Source organism: Protopterus annectens, chromosome 10.part0 (genome assembly GCF_019279795.1).
Source record: "Protopterus annectens isolate FY-2018-M chromosome 10.part0, PAN1.0, whole genome shotgun sequence".
Taxonomy (NCBI): domain Eukaryota; kingdom Metazoa; phylum Chordata; order Ceratodontiformes; family Protopteridae; genus Protopterus; species Protopterus annectens.
Window position 1 is genome coordinate 768,603,581 of NC_056744.1, and position 21,101 is coordinate 768,624,681.

The 21,101-nt window shown below is 44.8% G+C and overlaps 1 protein-coding gene across 1 annotated transcript in view; it reads right to left on the bottom strand.

Moving 5' to 3' along the window:
* Nucleotides 1–377: 377 nt before the first annotated feature.
* The window catches only part of LOC122813330, a 1,602,747-nt gene continuing 1,582,023 nt past the window's right edge, over nt 378–21,101 (bottom strand). Inside the window, exon 9 of the mRNA XM_044085591.1 lies at nt 378–2,334. Within this exon, the coding sequence (XP_043941526.1) occupies nt 1,150–2,334 (1,185 nt within the window). The 3' untranslated portion in view covers nt 378–1,149. The remainder of the gene's footprint in view (nt 2,335–21,101) is intronic.

Here is a 21,101-nt window from a genome sequence, read left to right on the forward strand (position 1 = left end):
AGCAAATAATAGTTTTCTTTTATGTCCATGAATCACTTTTAAGTGAAACGTTGACAGTCAAACCCATTATGATAGATCTCTGACAGCTTTTTTTAAATTGCCCTGAGGCTGTATGACCTCAAAGTTGGTTATATTACTTTTGGGGTTCAGAGGATGATGTCCCCTACCAAGGCAACTCTGGAGGCTTGACCAATGCAGAAAATAAATGTCAGAGATTTCCTCTTCAACTGAATAAGCCTGATAGTCTGTGTTTTAAATGAAGTGATTTGCTGTCATAATCCACATTTGAAAGAAGTTATAAGGATGCACTTCCATTTGATACCAGAATATTTTAATACTGTGTAGAAATTCTGCAGGTTGCTGCAGAAGATGGCAGATGATTCAGAAATGGAACATAAAATAATTACTTAAATGGAAAAGGTTCTAATGTCAGTATCTGATTTTTAAAGCTACAACATAATATAGATCACACTTACAATATAATGCGATATCTGCTGCTCAAGTCAAGCAAATATATGTGTGGCACTTTTCTTTACCACACTTTACATAAGAAAATATGGTTCAATTGTTTTATGATGCAGTTGCAAAAGTAATTTATTTTTTTCTGTTTCATAGCCATGCAAAATTGATCAATTACTTAATTAGGAAAAGTACAATCTTGATTCAGAATTATGTCATAGACATGTACTTAGAATGATTCATTTGCAACTTTTTTTTCTGAACTGGTTTCTGTTGGCTTTCTAATTATACTGCTTCTTTCAACTATTTTCCTTGTCAATCTCTCTTGGCAACATATTCTAAAAATAAGGCATTATGTTGAAGTCATATCTGTAAAAATACGACCAAGTAATACATGGCACAAAATATGGGAAGTACTGAACTGCACAAGTCCTGTAACATCTTCTGAGGGTTTACAATTTCTGAGAGGTTACAATAAGAACATCTGCTTGATTTGCTTTTATGAACCACAATTAAGATAATTTTACCAACAGAAATGCTAGAATTTTCATGCAATCCAGTTTGCTGGTGGACTTTAATAATGCAGTTGTGGAACTGTACACATTTATTGAATTTTTCTTGACATCAACAAATGCCTCTTCCCTTTTAACACAATACTCTCTTGTTCTCCATCATAAAATACTGGAGATACTACTCTTCTATATCTGCAAAGCTAAGTGGATCAAAAGAAGCTGTTGGTATGTTAATAACTGGTCGCACATTTTCATGAGAAGGTGTGAATGCTGGGGCTGGATTTTGGAGGCAACTGACTTCATTTGGCCAGTCATTTCTATAGGATGTTTCTGACTCCAGTACTTTGCTTTGCAGTTCACTGAGTGGAGAACTAGGCTGGCTGCTTGTTTCTGCAAATGATGAACTTGGCCCATCTTTCACTGAAAGTGAAGTAAGGTGTAAACTGTATTTATCTGCTACTTCATCAGACTCTGAGAGATGGGTATGTATATTAGTATTAGAGGGTGACTTATCACTTAAGTGTGCAGAGGTATCTGGTGTCCTTCTTTCTTGAACTTCTAACAGTGAAATATTTTCTGGATTAAGAATAACAGAATCATCCTGTTTCTGACATACTAAAACTTGATTTTCTGTTGTATTACATAGTGTAGTATAATTTTTGTTTGAGTACAGGCTTTTTTCACTTTCTTGGAGCTTAATGGGCTTTGCTATAGGTATATAATTTCTTTGTGAGTCTTGTTCTGAAATGTTTTTCTGAACTTGATGTGTTGAAGAAGACGGCAAGGTAATATGGCAGCCAGTATGATGACGTGCTTTGGACATAGCACGTTTTGATCTCATGCCATTAGAGAATGTGTCATAGTCTGCACCTACACTCAGGTTAATTCCAGTGGTAGCAGGCCGATTATCAGGAAACCCTGTACTTTTTATTCTATAAGAAGACAGGGCCCTCAAAAAGATTTTGTTTACAGGTATTGCATTTTCAAATGTGCTATCAGCTGATTTATTTACTGATTTGTTTCTAAACTCTTCAAGTTGCAATGGCTGTCTTGACCCATCAGCAAACAAAACGTGAATGCTCATTTTCTGTTTTCCAGGAGATTTTCTTTTTTGAGTTTTATTTTTGTTGAATTCTCTTACATACTCTTTATGTGTATTTTCAACCACATATTTAGTATTACTAGAGGTATCATCTTCTAGTACACTTCTGGTTGCATATCTCTCAGTTTCTTGTCTTATTGTTCTTTCTAAGCAGTTACTTGACTGCTTTAAGTGCTGATAGGATTCAGTCCATGGTTTTAGGAGAAGCTTATGCTTACTGTTGTCATCATAAAAGGTAACAGGATATGTTTCGCTTAAAGCCTGTCGAGCAAAAAAAAAATTCATCAGTTGTCTTATGTTATATTAATTTAAGTGTTGACTCTTGCTGTATTGCAGTAAACAAGTGTATGCGTATGTGTTTACTGTAAAATGTCAACATAAAGTGGTCAGATATGTAACTATTATTGTATGACTTCAGTGAAACTAGAAGTTATGTACTCACCATAATGTTCGATGTATGTGGTCCATCTCGCCTCACATTCTTACTCACGGGTTCGGAGCCGAACATCAGCTCCGACTCGGCCAACTTATTTTTCTAGTACGAAGTCTCTAATTGGCTGGGCTAACCTGGTATCCCATGTTACACTGCTCCATAGCCCCAGATCTAGTTTGCAGCAATCCACAGTCACACCTCATGCACAACCACAGTTCAGTAAGGTAGAACACTATCCAGGGTAGCAAAGAAAAAACAACCAATACCGAAGGGTACTGAAGACCAATGTTGCCTCCAAATCCTCCAGGAGGGGGGACAGGTGGGAGGGAATGTAAGAATGTGAGGCAAGATGGACCACATACATCGAACGTTATGGTGAGTACATAACTTCTAGATGTTATGTGGTCCAATCTCGCCTACATTCTTACTCACAGGACAGCGTCCCCAGCACCACTATCCTGGGAGGCTCAATGGAAGATGCTCCTGAGAACAGTGGAACCAAAGGAAGCCCGGCCCCTAGAAGCCACGTCTAATTTGTAATGAGTAATAAAGGTGTGGGGAGAAGCCCACGTGGCCGCAGCACAAATTTAATCCAAAGATAGCCTGGAATGATAAGCTACTGAAGCGGAAACAGCCCTGGTGGAGTAAGCCTTGACGGAGAATGGTAAATTTCTGCCTGCTGACGAATAGACATAGGAGATGCAATCCGAAATCCATCTGGAAATTGTAATCTTAGAAATAGGGGAACCTATTCTATTTTCTGAAAAGGACACAAACAGTTAGTCAGACTTTCGAAGATGTTTTGTCCTGTGTAAGTAAAATCGAAGCTGCCTGTGTACGTCCAACTGATGAAATCTAAACTCGGCCTTGTTGGAAAATTGAGGGAAGAAAACTGGCAGCTCAATAGACTGATTGAGATTAACGGTAGAGGTTACTTTCGGAAGAAAGGACGGATTAGGTCTCAAGGAAACCCTGTCCTTATGAAAGATTAAATACGGAGATTTGATGGACAACGCTTGAATCTCCAACACCTGTCTGGCTGATGTGATAGCTATTAAGAATGCAGTCTTCCAAGAGAGAAATTTTAATTCACAGGTGGCAGCTGGCTCGAAAGGTGATGAAGTCAGGGCTTGTAAGACAAAATTTAAATCCCATAGCATGATGGGTTCAGACACAGGAGGCCGTAGTAACAAGGTGCCCCTCAAAAAGGCCTTACATAGTTTATGAGCCATGAGAGAAGGTTCATAAGAGGTATGAAAATTAGAAATAGCGGCCAGCTGGACCTTAATGGTCGAGGAGCAGAACCCTGCTGAAAAAGTATGGATAAAAAATCCAAGACAGCAGGGATGGGGGCTGTGAAAGGATCCAGTCCCTGGGCTTGAGCCCAAACTGAAAATCTTTTCCACTTGCTGTAATAAATCTTCCTGGTAGAAGATTTATGAGAAGAAGATAAAATGTGTACTACCTCAGGTGAAAAACGATAAAGTCTGACTAAAGATGGAAGTGGAGTAGCCAGGCTGTCAACCTGAGGGTCCGCAGGGAGGGATGGGACTGTCCCGACATGTGTGTCAGTAGGTCTGGTGCTGGGTCCAGAATCCAAGGACTGTCCACTGCATACTGATGAAGAAAGGAGAACCAGACTTGGTGAGGCCAGTGTGGGGCAATTAGAATCATCTTGCTTCCCGAGGAAATGGCTTTCTGAATCACTCTTGGTAGCAGAGGAAACGGAGGGAAAGTATAGAGCAGACCGGGAGGCCAATCGTGAACAATAGTGTGCCTGGGTGACTCCCCCTGTGGGGGGATCAGAGTGAAGTAGTTGCTGCACTTGGCATTGTGGGGATTGGCAAAAAGATCGCAGTAAGGCTGACCCCACCTGTTGAAAATCTGTTCCGCAACTTGACGGTTCAGGGACCACTCGTAAGGCATCAGAATAGATCTGCTTAGCCTGTATGCTATCACATTGGCCTTCCCCAGAATGTGCGTTGCCACTAGGAACCGTAGGGAAGACAATGCCCACTGCCACACTCGCATGGCCTCTCTGCATAGGGGGTAAGATCTGGTTCCCCCTTGCTTGTTCAGGTACCACACCACGGACATGTTGTCCGATTGAATCGCAATCGTTCGTAGGGGGAGAGAGCTCTGCAGTGCTTGCAACGCCAGTAACACCGCTCTCATCTCTAGAACACTGATGTGCCTCGTGATCTTGCCACGTGCCTTGGATCGTCCTGCCAAGATAATGCCCCCCCACCCCATCTGGGAGGCGTCCGTGGTCACCGTGGCAACAGGTGGCATAGGAATAAATGGATTCCCTTTGTTCAAGTTGGCGGAGCGTTGCTACCAACAGAGGTCCTGTTTGCACCGATTGGTGAGTAGGATCAAATGGGACAGGGGAAGTTTCTGAAAGGACCATTGGGTAGAGATGAGCCACTGCAGAAGCCTCATGTATAATCTGGCCAGAGGCACTAACATAATGGTGGCTGCCATGGATCCCAGGAGCTGTAGAACCCATCTGGCCTGAACCTTCTTGAGGGGTAACAACGCGCGAACCTGACCCTGCAACACTCCTATCCTTTCCTGGGGCAGGAACGCCAGCATATGAACGATGTCTGGCTCTGCGCCTATAAATGTGACACGCTGTGAGGGCAGCAAGGCAGACTTTCCCCAGTTCAAGATAATTCCTAGTTGATGACAAAGGGCAATGGTCATTTCCCTGGCCTGAATGAGAAGATGCCTGGTAGGAGCGGTGAGGAGCCAGTCGTCCAGGTATGGAAACACTTGGAATCCTTGACATCTCAGGTGATCTGTCACCACTGTCAAACACTTGGCGAACACCCTGGGGGCTGTGGTGAGACCAAAGGGCAGGGCATGAAACTGGAAATGACTGGCTCCCAGCTGGAAGCGTAAGTGACTCCTGGATGCCCTGTCCATTTTGATATGGTAGCAAGCATCCTTGAGGTCGATGGAGCACATCCATACTTCTTTTCCTAGTAATGGAAAAATAGACTGAAGGGTGACCATTCAGAACTTGGACTTTAGAATGTAGCAATTCAGTCGGCTGAGATCCAAGATGAGTCTCGGGTCCCCTGTTTTTTTCAGCACCAAAAAGAGTTGAGTAAGTCCCTAATCCCATCTGGTCTGAGGGGACAGGTTGGATGACTCCTTTTTCCAGCAACTTTGAAATTTCTAGTGTTGCGTGATCCCTTTGACTGGGTGGAACATCTGGGGTTCTCTTAGCTGGAGGGGGGTCTGATAACAAGGGGATGGAATAACCTCTGGTAACTATTCGAAGCACCCATCAATCCTGAGCGATACTTGCCCAGGCTTCCGGGTACAATGAAATGCGGCCCCCGACTGGCTCCAGAATAGTACAGTTGGGCAATACATCAGGGACGATGATAGGAAGGCCCACAAAAGGAATCACGGTCTCCCGAATTACGAGGGCCTCCTTTGCCCCTAGGGCGGCATTTCCAAGAATAGCCTCCCCCTCCCTCTGCCTCCGGAGGGGGACTCACCTTGAGCGCCAGGGAAAGACTTCTGTGACGTTTTGAACCACATTTATCCTCCCCTCTGAGCCTTGGGGTAAGGCCTAGATGGAAGGGAAAAATGGAACCCTATGGCAGACAGGGTCTTTCCCTCTTGCTCGCATCTGGTGAGGGTGTCTTTCACTTTGGTCCCAAAGAGTGAGGACCCATCAAAGGGGGAGTCAGTGAAGGAAGACTTGAAGGCCTCTGCGAAATGACACAGGCGCATCCAGGCTTGCCTCCTCAGGGCTACACTTGAGCTAGCTGCCCTACTCGCCCCTTCGGCTGCATAAGATATGAGCCTCATGGATGAGTTGACAATCAAGCCAAGAGTAGACAACTGGGCATTAACCGTCTGCGTTAACGCCTCAGGTACGTTATCTGTTAGAGTATCTCCTAACTCTTTTAGGAGATCTCTCTGGAGCCGAGTAAAATGACAAAGATAATTCAGAGACCGAAGGGTGAAGGTCGCTGAAGAGAGGGTACACTTCCTGTACCGATCCATACTCCTGGACTCCTTGTTAGGAGGATGGACGGAGGAAGAAGACTCGGCTACTTCCTGCTGAGTGGCCGTCACCACCACCATGGCATCCACAGAAACCCCTTTGGACAGGAACTCTTTCCCAGTGGGAGATGAAAGAAATTTATTAGGGCGTCTAGGTACAGGTTCCACTGAGTCAGGAGTCTCCCACACCCTTCGACAGATCAAATCTAGGAGCTCATCGAAGGGTGGAGACACCCAGGAGGCAGAGGGTTGAGCCCCAAAGGCCTTGAGGAATACCGACTCCTCCTCAGAGGGGGTTTTGGACAACCAGCCGCCTCTCTGCCTCAAAATCTCCAGGATGTTGGAGAAAGAGACATCATCGGAGGATGACTTGGGGGACCACTCTGACTCCTCGAGGCCGGTATCAGAAGTGAGAGACTCGTCCTGGGAGTTTATGTGCGTCCTCTTGCACAACTTCTTTCTTGGGGGCTCCTCAGGCACAGACTCCGAGGGGCCCTCAGAAAGTTGGGGACCGCTCATAGGGATATCCCCAGACCTTGGGGCTCCGCCGTCAACCGATAGGGGGACATCAGAGGCTCTCGCTGGTGTGGAAGGGGATGGAATGACCGATCCGGGTGATGTCACTGAAGATCTGGCCAGTGCGCTCCTCATGGCCTCGAAGGTGGGTCCCCCCAAATCTGAGGACCGACCAACCTCCAAGGCCACGACCGGAACCAGAGTTCCCCGAGCCTAAGTGCCGAGAGGGAGGCTCGGAACAGACATAAGTCCCGAAGTATCCCCCTCGGGCCCGACAGAGGAAACCCGAGTTCCGAAACCAGAGGACGGAGCCGACATGGTTGGAGCCGACGTCGGCACCGATAAGCCCTTAAGAGGTATCTGCGCCGGCAGAACATCACCCAGAGCAGAACACTCCGGCTTCGAAGACAAGGATGTGCTCGGAGGAGGAACCATCGATACACTCATCTGGACTGGCTCCGGAGCCGACTGGGTCGGAGCCGAAAATAATTTTGCCAACACAAGCGACTGCAGGAGCCTCTGGACCACCCTATCCACATCCAAATCAGAGAGTCTGGAGGATTTGTAGGAGATAGAAGGTGACTGTGATCTCCTATCTGGAGATCCATGTCTAACACTAGGAGACTGGCTCCGAATGGGCTCTAACAGAATTGGAGCCGAGGCTGACTCAAGAACCACAGCTACCTCCTGCGGCCCCGAGGACAAAGGAGCCGAGGAGGTAGAATCCAATTTGGTAGTCTTCTCCGGTGGCTCCGATGAAACAGATGGAGCCAGAGATCTCTTCTTAGCCTTAGAAGTCTTGGCTTTAGTTTGGGAACCAGAGGAAGAGTCCAAGGACTCCTCAAAGGAAGGCTTTAGAAGTCCCTTCAGTATAAGTTTATTTTTTCTTTCCTGTAGCACCCTCGGACTGAAGGCATGACAAAAGCTACAGGACTCTTGTAAATGTATAGCCCCTAGGCAGTATACACAAACAGAATGTCCATCTGCTATGGACATCTTGTAGCTGCATTTAGAACATTTCTTAAACCCAGAGGGTTTATGTTCCTTTTGATCCTTTGACATATCAATGACCACTGCACATAAAAAGAAACAAGCAACAGGACCCTAGTCCAAAAACGGTTAAGGCGGGAAACTTCCACTAACAACTACTGACAAGAATCTCTAACTTAAACGATTCTTGAAACGACTAACCCACACACACACACAGGAACGAGGAAAAAACGCTTTTTATACAGGAAATTTTAGACAAAAACTAAACAACGGAGGGAGGACTAGGTCCTCTAAATTAAACGGGCCTAGCCCGTCGGAACAGAGGGATACCAACAAAAATCACTCACACCACAACACATGCTAAACAGCAAGAGCAAATAGCTATTAAAATAGCTTTTGTGAGAAAAAAAACACAATATTCAGTGAGAAAAAAGAAGTTTTAAAGCTACTTAGCCACAGCCAAGCGAGACCACGTCCTAGCTACACGAGCGGCAAACGAGATCTGGGGCTATGGAGCAGTGCAACATGGGATACCAAGCCAATTAGAGAATTTGTGCTAGAAAAATAAGTTGGCCGAGTCGGAGCCAATGTTCGGCTCCGAACCTGTGAGTAAGAATGTAGGCGAGATTGGACTACATAACATCATTACATTCAAATTACATATCACAGTACAAAAATATATTATACTGCAAGAGTACAGACACTCATTAATTTAGATGTTCTTTTGTGGTACAAAATGATTGAGAGTTACCAACCATTCCTTTCTGCAAGCTAGAAGGAGGAATTCTTTATTGGCACTGGGCTGGTACAAATAATTCAGAATTGTATCACTTCAGTAGGTTTGCCATAATCCATTAAACAATTCACAAACTCAAGTATACAAAGCAGGCCCACTCAGAGCACATGGAAGAACAGTCACCCAGTAGATTCATTAGGACCCCATTTGTATAATATGTGGCTTGCTACGTGGGTTAAGATACCTTTCAATGACTTCCAGTTCACTGACAGAAAATTCTGTTAAAACTACACTTTAAAAAGGGGGTAAAAAAGGAAATAATCCTGTTACTTAGTTGGGCAAGTTCCACACCCTACCCATGCAAGGGGCTTCATCATCTTCACCAACTTATTTAATACAACCCACCTTCAAGTCTGCAGTCTCAAAGTAGACTGAGAGTTCTCAACAAAATAGTCTGTAAATGAACTAGACAGGAATCACTGAATCAGCAAAAAAACAGTTATATGCCAGAAGTATAGTAACCATGGCAGTTTAGGACCAGCTCCATCTACAAATAGACACTATTTCTGCAGATAAATAAAATAATATTTTGGCAAATATGAATCAATATGCAGCATTGTTTTGATGAGCTCGAGAAGGAGCACATTTTCAAACTTTGGAAGTAAAGTGGACAAAACAGATATTAGATTACCAGCAGACCATGAAAACGCAAGGAAGGAAAGATTACCATGAAAATAACAGCATTTGTTGAGAAAGTGGGACATCATGGTTTGGAGTCAATATTTATAAAAGTAACAATGTACAGAAGAACTAGATTTTTTCTTTGTAAAGCCAGTATTTAAAAACTTTTAGTTATGGACTCACCATAACTTTAGATGTTTGGGATCCATCTCGCCTACATTCTGTACTGATGGGCTCGGAGCCGATCCCTCGGCTCCGACTCGGCACGCTATGCTATAGAGCGAAGCCTCTTATTGGCTGAGCTATTCTCTATCCCAGGATGCACCACCACTAATCCCCCAGATCTTGTTTGTCCGCATTCATGCACACACACATAACTTGTTTATATAACATTGCCAGATGTTTCAAGATGAAACAATAGAATTCGGACCGTCCAATCTCTTCTGATCTCCAAGGAAGGGGGAAGGAGGGTGGGTTATTGGGAATGTAGGTGAGATGGATCCCAAGCATCTAAAGTTATGGTGAGTACATAACTAAAAGATGTTATGTGATCCTATCTCGCCTACATTCTTTACTGATGGGACAGCGTCCCTAGCACCTAAATCCTGGGTGGCTCACTGGAAAACACTCCTGAGCACTGTGGAACCAAATGAAGCTCGCCCCCGAGATGCCACATCCAATTTGTAGTGGGAAATGAAAGTGTGCGGGGAAGACCACGTAGCCGCAGCACAAATGTCACTAATGGCAAGTTTAGAATGGAATGCTACTGAAGTAGCCATAGCTCTTGTAGAGTGAGCTTTGACAGAGGTTGTAAGCTCTTTATTAGAAGAGGAATAAGCTTGACTACAGTCCCTGATCCATTTGGCAATAGTGACCTTTGTGACGGCTTTGCCCAATTTATTATCCGAAAAGAACACAAACAATTGATCTGTTTTCCTTGTTTGTTTGGTTCTGTCTAAATAAAAACGCAATTGCCTGTGGACATCCAATGTGTGGAATATGTATTCCGCTTTGTTTGAGTACTTTGGGAAGAAAACTGGAAGTTCTAATGACTGTTGTAGGCAAAAACTGGAACAAACTTTAGGGACAAAGGATGGATTAGGCCTGAGAGATACTCTATCCTTGTGAAAAAACAGGTACGGAGGTTTTACAGATAAAGCTTGAAGCTCTGAAACCCTTCTGGCAGAAGTAATCGCGACCAGAAAGGCAGTTTTCCACGATAGAAATTTCAAATCACATGTTGCTGCCGGTTCGAAGGGGGAGGAAGTTAAGGCACGTAACACCACATCGAGATCCCATGGAGGAGCAGGATGAAAAATCGGAGGTCGTAAAAGCGCAGCACCTTTCATAAAGGTCTTACACAATCTGTTGCTCATTAAAGGTGGGTGTATAGATTCATGAAAATAGGAAATAGCTGCCAATTGGACCTTGATGGTAGAGACTGAAGAACCTTGATTGAATAGGGAGGTTAGAAATTTTAGGACTTCCGGTACAGGAATAGTGATAGGATCCAGACCCCGGAGTTGAGCCCAAATAGCAAATCTCTTCCATTTGCTAGAATACAATTTCTTAGTGGCAGATTTGTGGGCCGAAGATAAGATGTGTATGACTTCCGGGTCTAAGGTATGATTCCTGACTATAGTCGGAAGAGGAGGAGCCAAGCTGTTAACTTCAAGGTGTGGAGGGACTGGTGGAGTAGTCCCGACTGATGAATTAATAGGTCTGGGATCTGATCCAGGAACCATGGACCGTCCAGTGCATGTTTCCGAAGATAGGGGAACCATACCTGACGACGCCAGTAAGGAGCAACTAAGATCATTTTGCTCCCCAAGTGAGACGCCTTTTGGATCACTCTGGGAAGGAGGGAAACTGGGGGGGAAGGCGTATAGCAAGCCTGTGGGCCAAGGATGGGCTAGTGCATCCATAGGGCTCTCCCCCGGAGCCAGAGTGAGGGAGAAGAACTTTTTGCACTTCGCGTTCAGCGGGGTTGCGAAGAGGTCGCAACAAGGAATTCCCCATTTGCTGAAAATCTGAGTTGCCACTGTATTGTTCAGAGACCACTCGTGAGGAGAAAGGATAGTTCTGCTCAGTCTGTCAGCTATCACATTGGACTTGCCAGGGATATGAGTCGCCACTAGAAAACATTTGGTCGTCACTGCCCATTCCCAAACTCTCATGGCCTCTCTGCAAAGGGAGTAGGATCTGGTCCCTCCCTGCTTGTTCAGGTACCAGACTACTGACATGTTGTCGGAGTGAACGGCAATTACGCCCTGAGGGAGGTAATCATGAAGGGCTTGTAGGTACAGAAACACCGCCCTCATTTCTAAAATGTTGATATGAAGGAGGCTCTCTTCCGAATGCCATTTGCCTTGGACTGACCTGCCCAGGGAATACCCCCCCCCACCCCATCTGGGAGGCGTCTGTAGTCAAAGTGGCCCACAGGAGGAGGTGGAACAAAGGGTCGTCCCTGATCCAGATTGGAGGGCACCAGCCACCAGCGAAGGTCCCGTTTGCAGGTTTCCGTGATCCGTATGGGGTGACTGAGAGGGAGATCCTGAAAGGACCACTGTGTTGAAAGAAGCCACTGGAGAATTCTCATATGCAACCTTGCTAGGGGAACTAGAAGAACAGTGGCGGACATAGATCCCAATAGCTGCAGGACCATTCTGGCTGGGGCTTTGGACCTGAGAAGTAAGGCTCGAACTTGAGCCTGTATGGTTTGTATCCTTTCTGTAGGAAGATAGACCCGCATTCGGTTTGAGTCTATCTCTACTCCGATGAATCTTATGCGTTGAGATGGCAGCAACACAGACTTTGGCCAATTGAAGGTGATTCCAAGGGAAGTGCCCAGTGATATTGTGGCTTGTAGGTTCTGCAATAGTAGACGCCTGGAGGTGGCAGTTAGGAGCCAGTCGTCTAGATACGGAAACACCTAGAATCCTAGACTCCTCAGGTGAGCAGTCACGACCGCCAAACATTTGGTGAACACCCTGGGGGCTGTGGTGAGACCAAAGGGCAGCACGCGGAACTGAAAATGACTGTCTCCTAGGCTGAAGCGCAGATGTCTCCTGGACACCTGATCTACCATGATGTGGTAATAAGCGTCCTTGAGATCTATGGAGCACATCCAAACACCTTTCTCCAGCAGTGGGAGAATGGATTGTAGGGTGACCATTCGGAACTTGGACTTTTTGACTGAACGATTTAGAATGCTGAGATCCAAAATGGGCCTCAAGTCCCCGGTCTTTTTTGGCACCAAAAAGAATCTTGAGTAAGTCCCTAATCCGATCTGGTCTGTGGGGAACGGTTGGATGACCCCTTTTTGAAGCAGCTTTGAGACTTCTAAGGCTGCAATTTCCTGTTGACTGGGTAGCAGGTCCGGGATTATCTTGGACGGAGGTGGGGAGTGAGAAAAAGGAATGGCGTAACCTCCGGCGATAATTCGAAGCACCCATCGGTCCTGAGTGATACCTTCCCAGGCTTTTAGGTGCCTCGAAAAATGACCCCCGACTGACTCCGGAGCTGCACAGTCGGGCAATCCATCAGGGATTGTGAAAGGCTGAAGAGCCACGAAAGGACTCGCGGTCTCCAGTGTTGCGGGGGCCTCTGCCGCCTCTGGGATGGTGTCTTCCAGAAAAATTTCCCCCTCCTCTGCCTCTAGAAGGGGGATCGTCCTGCTGCGAGGGATAAGACTTCTGGGATCTACGGAACCACATTTTCCCTCCTCTTTTAGCCTTGGGATAAGGCCGAAAGGGAGTGGAAAATCGTGCCCCTATGGCAGTCAAAGTCTTACCTTCTTGCTCTTGGCGGTCAATGTGTCCTTTACCTTGGGTCCAAACAAAGAGGACCCATCAAAGGCGTCGGCAAAGGAAGACTTGAAGGCTTCCGCAAAATGACACAGGCGGAGCCAGGCTTGCCTCCGTAGAGCAATACCTGTACCCGCCGATCTACTCGCCCCCTCGGCCGCATATGAAATGAGCCTCATGGACGAGTTAGATATTGATGACAACGTAGCCAACTGAGAGCCAACCGTCTGGGCCAGCTGCTCAGGTAGGTTACCCAAGAGGGTATCTGAAAGCTCCTTGATCAGATCCCTCTGAAACCAGGTGAAGTGCGTTAAATAGTTCAGGGACCTTAAGGTAAAGGCCGCTGAACTGAGGGTGCGCTTTCCGTACCGATCCATGCTCCTAGACTCCTTATTAGGAGGATGGACGGACGTCGAAGCCTCTGCTACATCTTGCTGGGTAGCAGATGCCACCACCAAGGCATCTACAGCCACACCTTTTGTCAAAAACTCCTCTGGGGGTGCTGATAGGAACTTATTTGGGCGAGCAGGCACCGGTTCCACAGAATCTGGATGTTCCCACGCCCTTCGACAGATCAAATCTAGGAGCTCGTCGAAGGGCGGAGACACCCAGGAGGCGGAGGGCTGAGCCCCGAAGGCCTTAAGGAACACCGACTCGTCAGCAGAAGGGGGTTTGGACAGCCAGCCGCCTCGTTGTTTGAGGGCTTCCAAGATGTCTGCGAAGGAGACATCATCTGAGGACGACTTAGGGGACCCCTCTGCATCATCAAGATCAGTGTCTGATGTGAGAGACTCATTGGGGGAGTCGACGTGCTTCCTCTTGCATGATCTTTTCCTTGGGAGTTCCTCTGAAGAAGCTTCAGAGGGACCTCCAGGAGGGGGGGAACCCCCAGTGGGGGTGACCTCAGGCCCCGGGGCTCCACTGTCTAAGGACAGGGGGACTGCCAAAGACCCAGTCTCCGTATGTAGGGAAGGTGCTGGTGAGACCGTGGAGGTAGCCAAAGAAGATTTGGCTAACGCACTCCTCATGGCCCTGAAGGCCGGACCACCAGAATCCTGGGAAGGTCCAACCCCCGTGGCCACAACAGTAGACGGTACCCCCGCAGCCGACGCACTGAGAGGAAGGCTCGGGACCGAAAACATCAGTCCAGAAGCGTCCCCCCCCGGGGCCGACAGAGGAGGTCCGCGTACCGAACTCCGACTCGAGAGCCGGGGTTGGAGTAAGGGTCGGGGCCGACCCGAAAACCTCCATCGGCTCCACCAGCACCGGCTCCAACGGTGCCGAGGCTGTTGGAGGAGGAACCATAACTACAGGGTGGGCCATCGGCTCCGAAGCCGAATGGGCTGGAGCCGAAACTAATTTTTGGAACACAGGAGACTGAAAGAGTCTTAGGAGCACCCTGTCGATGTCCGAATCAGACATCTTGGAAGATCTAGATGAAACCGATCGGGTCCGAACCGACTTCTCCATCGGCTCCATAGGACTGGGGGACCGGCTCCGAATGGACTCAACCAATATCGGTGCCGAGGGAGATCCCAAAACAATTTCCCTCGGTGCCGAGGTGGGCTTCGGCGCCGAAGGGGAAGAGTCTGAGCCGGCAACCCTCATCGGCTCCAAAATCAGTGGAGCCGATGAAGGTGACCCGTCTCTCGAAGCCCCAGTCATCGGCTCCGAAACCAGAGGAGTCGAGACTGGGGGCATCGAGGCAGACCGTTCCGCCCTCGGCTCCGAAGTCCGTGGAGCCGATGGAGAAGCCTGCCTGGATTTCTTAGTAGTCGGTTCCGATGGGCTGGTCGGAGCCGACGCTTTCTTTTTCTTAGTTGGAGAGGATGAGGAAGATAAGGCCTCCTCGAAGGAGGGTTTAATCAGCCCTTTCAAGATTAATTTATTTTTCCTCTCTTGGAGGACCCTAGAGGAAAAAGTGTGACACACGCTACAGGACTCCTGTAGGTGCTTGGCGCCTAAGCAGTATACGCACAAGGAGTGGTCATCAGTTATAGACATTTTATAACTGCACCTCGTGCACTTCTTAAACCCTGAGGGCCTATGTTCTTTAGACATAATGTCTCTGAAACAGTCAATATAACAGCGGTAATATCACTGTGTAGACAGAAAAAAAATACAGATTTTAAACACAATTTTTTTTTTTTTTTTTTTTAAACGAGAATCAAAATTAGTACAATACAATTAGCACGACAGCAAAAAAGGAGGGCCAAGAACCCTCTAACTCAAACAGGTACTTGACCTTCTTAAAAAGAAATAGAACTGCTAAAGAATAGGGGAAGGCCCCTCTAACTTAAACGGGAAACCTTTCCCTAAACAAACACACAAAATATATCCAAAAACACTCGTACAACAACAATAGCTGTTAAAACAGCTTTTTGGGTAAGAAAAGAGAATTTCCTGACAGGAAAACTTTAGAAAAAAACCAGCACTTAGCTCAGCCAAGTTTGAGACCACGTCCTAGCTTGTAAGCGGCAAACGAGATCTGGGGGATTAGTGGTGGTGCATCCTGGGATAGAGAATAGCTCAGCCAATAAGAGGCTTCGCTGTATAGCATAGCATGCCGAGTCAGAGCCGAGGGATCGGCTCCTAGCCCATCAGTACAGAATGTAGGCGAGATAGGATCACATAACATCTCTTTAGTCAGTAAAGAGAAGAAAATGGCTTTCATCTCTGAAGACTTAATGAGAACATGTTTATATTTCAAACATATGAAACTTTCTGGTCAGTACAATGAACCCATACTCATGAGACATGCATTGGCAGCACTTAGAAAACTGATTTTTCTTATTCAAAATTTTTAACAGAGTGGTTTTCTTTTGTATGAGAATTGTATTATATAAATGCAAATAAGAAAAATGTAACCACAAATTAAATAAAATGATCTCATTAAAAGTAATATGTCATACATACTTCTGAACTGTCATGCTTTAGGCATAGTGCTATCCTTTTGGACCTTAGATTTAGCATTGATCCTCCTGGATTTACTGATTTTATCATAATGATAGACTCGGTAATGGGGACAAACCTTAGTAAATAAACTATGCCTATAAAAACATTTCCTATCACTTACTATATAGGGTCTAATATAGGAAGAAAGTACAGCTATGTAAGTAAACCTACCGTAACAGTAGATGTTCAAATAGACCACTGATGCACTAGCCCAAGCTGTATTATTTATATCCATACCTCTCAAACTCTTAGCTTAAGAAGCCAAAGACAAAGCCTAAAATAATGGTGGGATGAAGGCCCAAAAAATAGGGACAGATTTGAAATACTGCTATTTTAAATTTAGAAAGTTGCCAGAATAACAGGATTTGTGTTATTATGCATTTTCTGGAGGATATGAGGTCTGAAACTCAAATGTATGTCATTATTTAGTTACTTAAAGCATCCATGATTTGCAAGAAAACCACAAATTATGAGAAACAGACCAAAAATATGAAACAAAAATCTAGACAGTTGAGACGTATGATTTTATCCCACCTTGCACGTAACAGCCAGCCAGCTTTCAAAGCTTAAATGCATCTTCCTCATGCACAGACCACTGAAAGCACAAATGCAGCACGGAGAAAAGCAACTGTCTGGGCATCAAGCCCTTAAGAGCTTTCATATCAACTGAAATCAACTGAAAGGAGGCTATAGCCCTGAAACAGGTCAGGGCAAAGCTAGGTATATAAATTCAATGTCTTTACCCTTGCAAAGAAAATCATACAAAAAATGTTGCACTACATTCATCATGAGACACTGCTGTAGTAACCTTTAGGCTAGGATTGATCATCAAAGTCTGTCCAACCTGGGAGGTGGAAGGCTATGGCATAACATGGTGGGAATAACAAAAAGATGAGCGTTAAATACCTAAAAACTGTCTAGACACACAGTGTCTTTTTCTATCCCTTGATAAAAAAAAAGGTAGCTAATCAGCTTTTATAAAGAGCTTAGTTTTGTCAAGATGGTATCTAAGCTGCATATGCATGTCCAGAGTATGCATAATCCTCTCTTCATGGTTGATAGTTTCTGGATAGAAAATTGGGTGGCAGATGGATGACTTAAAGTAAAATCTGAAACCACCATGAACATGAATGAGGGGTTTGTTCTTAAATAGACTTTATCACTGTGGAAAACCAGATAGGGCTCATCCACCATGAGAGCTTGCAACTCGGACACTCTTCTTACAGATGTCCAAGTCAAGAACCTTAAATCAGCTTGAGGGACAGGTTCAAAAGGTGACAAAAAGTCAGTTTCTCCAGTACAAAGTTGAGATCCCAAGGAGGAGCAACCTATTTATGAAGAGAAACTGTTTTACCACAAAAAGAGAAGAAACAGGAGGAGCCATGGGCAGACATGCTGAAATGGATGCAAGATAAACCGATGGTGGGGAATATGAGGCCAAAGGAAAGTAACTCAAACATTTGAGTACCTGCTGTGCAAGATCCCAGATTCCCCCCTCCCCCATAGCTATTGGTCAGGCATCAGCAAGAAAACTGCTTCCACTAACCAATATAGGATTTTCTACTAGCATGCCTTCTTGCCTCTTTTAGTACCTGCTGCATGTCCTCATAAAATAAGTTCCTAAAAGGTATTAAAATTGAATCATCCAAGCTCTCAGTTCAAAGTGATTGAGACAAGGATGTATCAAACTCCTCTTATCTTGGGCGAGTAGAGCCAGTCTGGGAAAGCATGTGGTAACTGCCCCTGGCCATTTCCAAAAGAAGGGAGAAATGAAAGTTATGTACTTACTATAAAGATAGATTGTTGTCTTATTTTAGTCTGGCTTACCGTATGGGTTTGTCAGATCTAGTCAGACATGACCTCAGTGTTTTATACCATAGTATTGGATCTGAGATCTCTGACTCCACCCATTCCTCAGAAGAAGTTTGCTGACCAATGTCAACTGGTCATAAATTATGTAGGAAATAATGCAGAAAGACAGAAAGGAAGCAATTACATAAAACAAGTTGAACAATGGTCATACAAGGTCTGGTTGACCCCTAGAAGAAGTAAATGACAATCTTAGGTAGAAGGAGGGAGAGGAGTTAAATCAGATGAAAATACGACAACACAGATCTATCATTATGATACGTACATAACTTTTGTATCTGTTGTCTATTTTTGTCTGATTCAACATATGGGACAGATATCCAAGCTACCCAAACGGGTGGACTCAAAAAATGATATGAGAGTCCAAGACTGCACATTTAACTTATAATGAGATATAAAGGTATGAGCTGAAGACCAAGTCACTGCAGCATATATGTCACTAACAGGCACTCTTTTTGCAAATGCTCTTAAGTTGCCAATGCTCTGGTAGAACAAGTCTTAGGCATTGATTGTAAGAACAGATATTTTACCTTATAAATAAATGAAATTTAGGCTTCTCGCCATTTTGATAGTGGTACTTCAGACATACGCTGTCCAAGCTTTGTCTTCGAAAAACATACAAACAATTGAGCTGATTTTCTGAAACTCTCAATATGATGTAGATAGAACCTAAGTTGTCCACAAACAGACAAAAAGCAGGAGGATCCATGGGCAGACATGCTGAAATGGCTGTAAAATGAACCGATGATGGGGAATATGAGAGGCCAAAGGAAAGTAACTCACAAATACTTGAGTATCTGCTGTGCAAGATCCCAGATTACTGCCCCAATAGCTATTGGTCAGACATCAGCAAGAAAACTGCTTCCACTAACCAATATAGGATTTTCTACTAGCAATGCCTTCTTACCTCTTTTAGTGTCTGCTGCACGTCCACATAAAATAAGTTCCTAAAATGGATTAAAATTGCATCATCCAAGCTCTCAGTTCAAAGTGATTGAGATTATGGACTAGGGTGTATCAAACTCCTCTTATCTTGTATGAATAGAGCCAGTCTGAGAATGCTTGTGGTAACTGCCCCTGGTCATTTCCAAAAGAAGGGAGAAATGAAAGTTATGTACTTACTATAAAGACAGTTGTCTTATTTTTGTCTGGTTTAACATATGGGTTGTCAGATCTAGACAGATATGACCTCGGTGCTTTATACCATAGTATTGGATCGGAGATCTGTGACTCCTCCCATTCCTCAGAAGTTTGCTGACCAATTTCAATTGATCAAAAATTATGCAGGAAATAATGCAGAAAGACAGACAGGAAGCAATTACACAAAACAAGTGGAACAATGGTCATACAGGGTCCAGACAAGGTTTGGTTGACCTCTACAAGAAGTAAATGACAATCTTCCAGGTAGAAGAAGGGAGAGGAGTTAAATCAGATGAAAATAAGACAACACGGATCTATCATTATGATACGTATATAACTTTTGTATCTGTTGTCTATTTTTGTCTGATTCAACATATGGGACAGATATACAAGCTACCCAAATAGGGACCTGGGTGGACTCAAAAAAGGATATGAGAGTCTAAGACTGCATATTTAACTTATAATGAGATATAAAGGTATGAGCTGAAGACCAAGTCACTGCAGCACATATGTCACTAACAGGCACTCTTTTTGCAAATGCTCTTAAGTTGCCATTGCTCTGGGAGAAAAAGTCTTAGGCATTGATTGTAAGAAAGACATTTTGACTTATAAATAAATGAAATGTAGTCTGCTCGCCATTTTGATAATGGTACTTCAGACATACACTGTCCAGGCTTTGTATTGGTAAAACATACAAACAACTGAGCTGATTTTCTGAAACTCTCAGTATAGAACCTAAGTTGTCTATGGACATCTAAGGTATGTAGGGTGTATTCTCCTTTGTTAGCAATGTTTGGAAAAATACTGGCAAATCAATTTGTTGGTTCAGGTTATATTCTGAAGCTACCATGGGGAGAAAAGAGGGCTTTGTCCTCAGCGGAATGGGGGTTTGCATGAAAGTGCTTGCAATTCCGACACACATTTTGCTGAAGTAATGGCAACCAAGAAGATAGTCTTCCATGAAAGAAACATTAGATCTGATGAGGCTGTGGGCTCAATGGGTTTCTGGGTTAGGGACTGAAGTAAACTTATTATATCCCAAGGAGTGACCACATCATGAATTGGGGGTCTCAACAAGAATCTTCCTCTAAGGAAGGCCTTGGTCACTTTCGGAGAAGCAATACAGGTATTATGTCCTATGTGAAAATTTGAAATGACAATCTGGACTTCGATTGTAGAGTAACTAGAGCCTGCCCTAAATAGTTCAGAAAGAAACTCCAAAATATCAGGTAATGAGACTGAAAAATGGTCCAATCTTTTGAAGAAGCCCACATAGAAAAACATTTCCATTTACTTTTGTAAATCTTGGATGAGTTCTTTTGAGAGGAAGAAATTATATGGACTACCGGAGCAGAAAGCATGGCATCTTTGGTAACCATTAAAATTGGAGAAACAATGCAGTGAATTTTAGGGCCTGGAGATCCGGTAGAGGTAACCTAGACAGGTGACTGAGGAGATCCAGGATGGGGTCCAAAACCAATGGTGGGTGCAGATGCTGAGGCCAAATAAAGGGGAACCATACCTGCCAAAGCCAAAACGGAGCAATGAGGACTACCTTGGTCTTGTACACAGCTTTCTGAATGAATTTGGTGATGAGGGGAATGTCAGGAAAAAGCGTAAAGGAGACCTGGAGGCCAAAAATGGACTACAGCATCTCTCTGTGACTGTGCCCCATGGAGGGAAGAATGCGGAGTAATGTCTACATTTGTTGAGGTATGAAGCAAAGAAGTTACAGCAAGGATGGCCCTAGCAGCTGAAAATCTCTGTTGCCACTGTTCTGTTGAGAGACCACTCATGAGGCAATAGAATAATTCTGCTCAATCTGTCCTCCAGAATATTGGACATCCCAGGTATGTGTGTTGCTATGAGAAAGCGG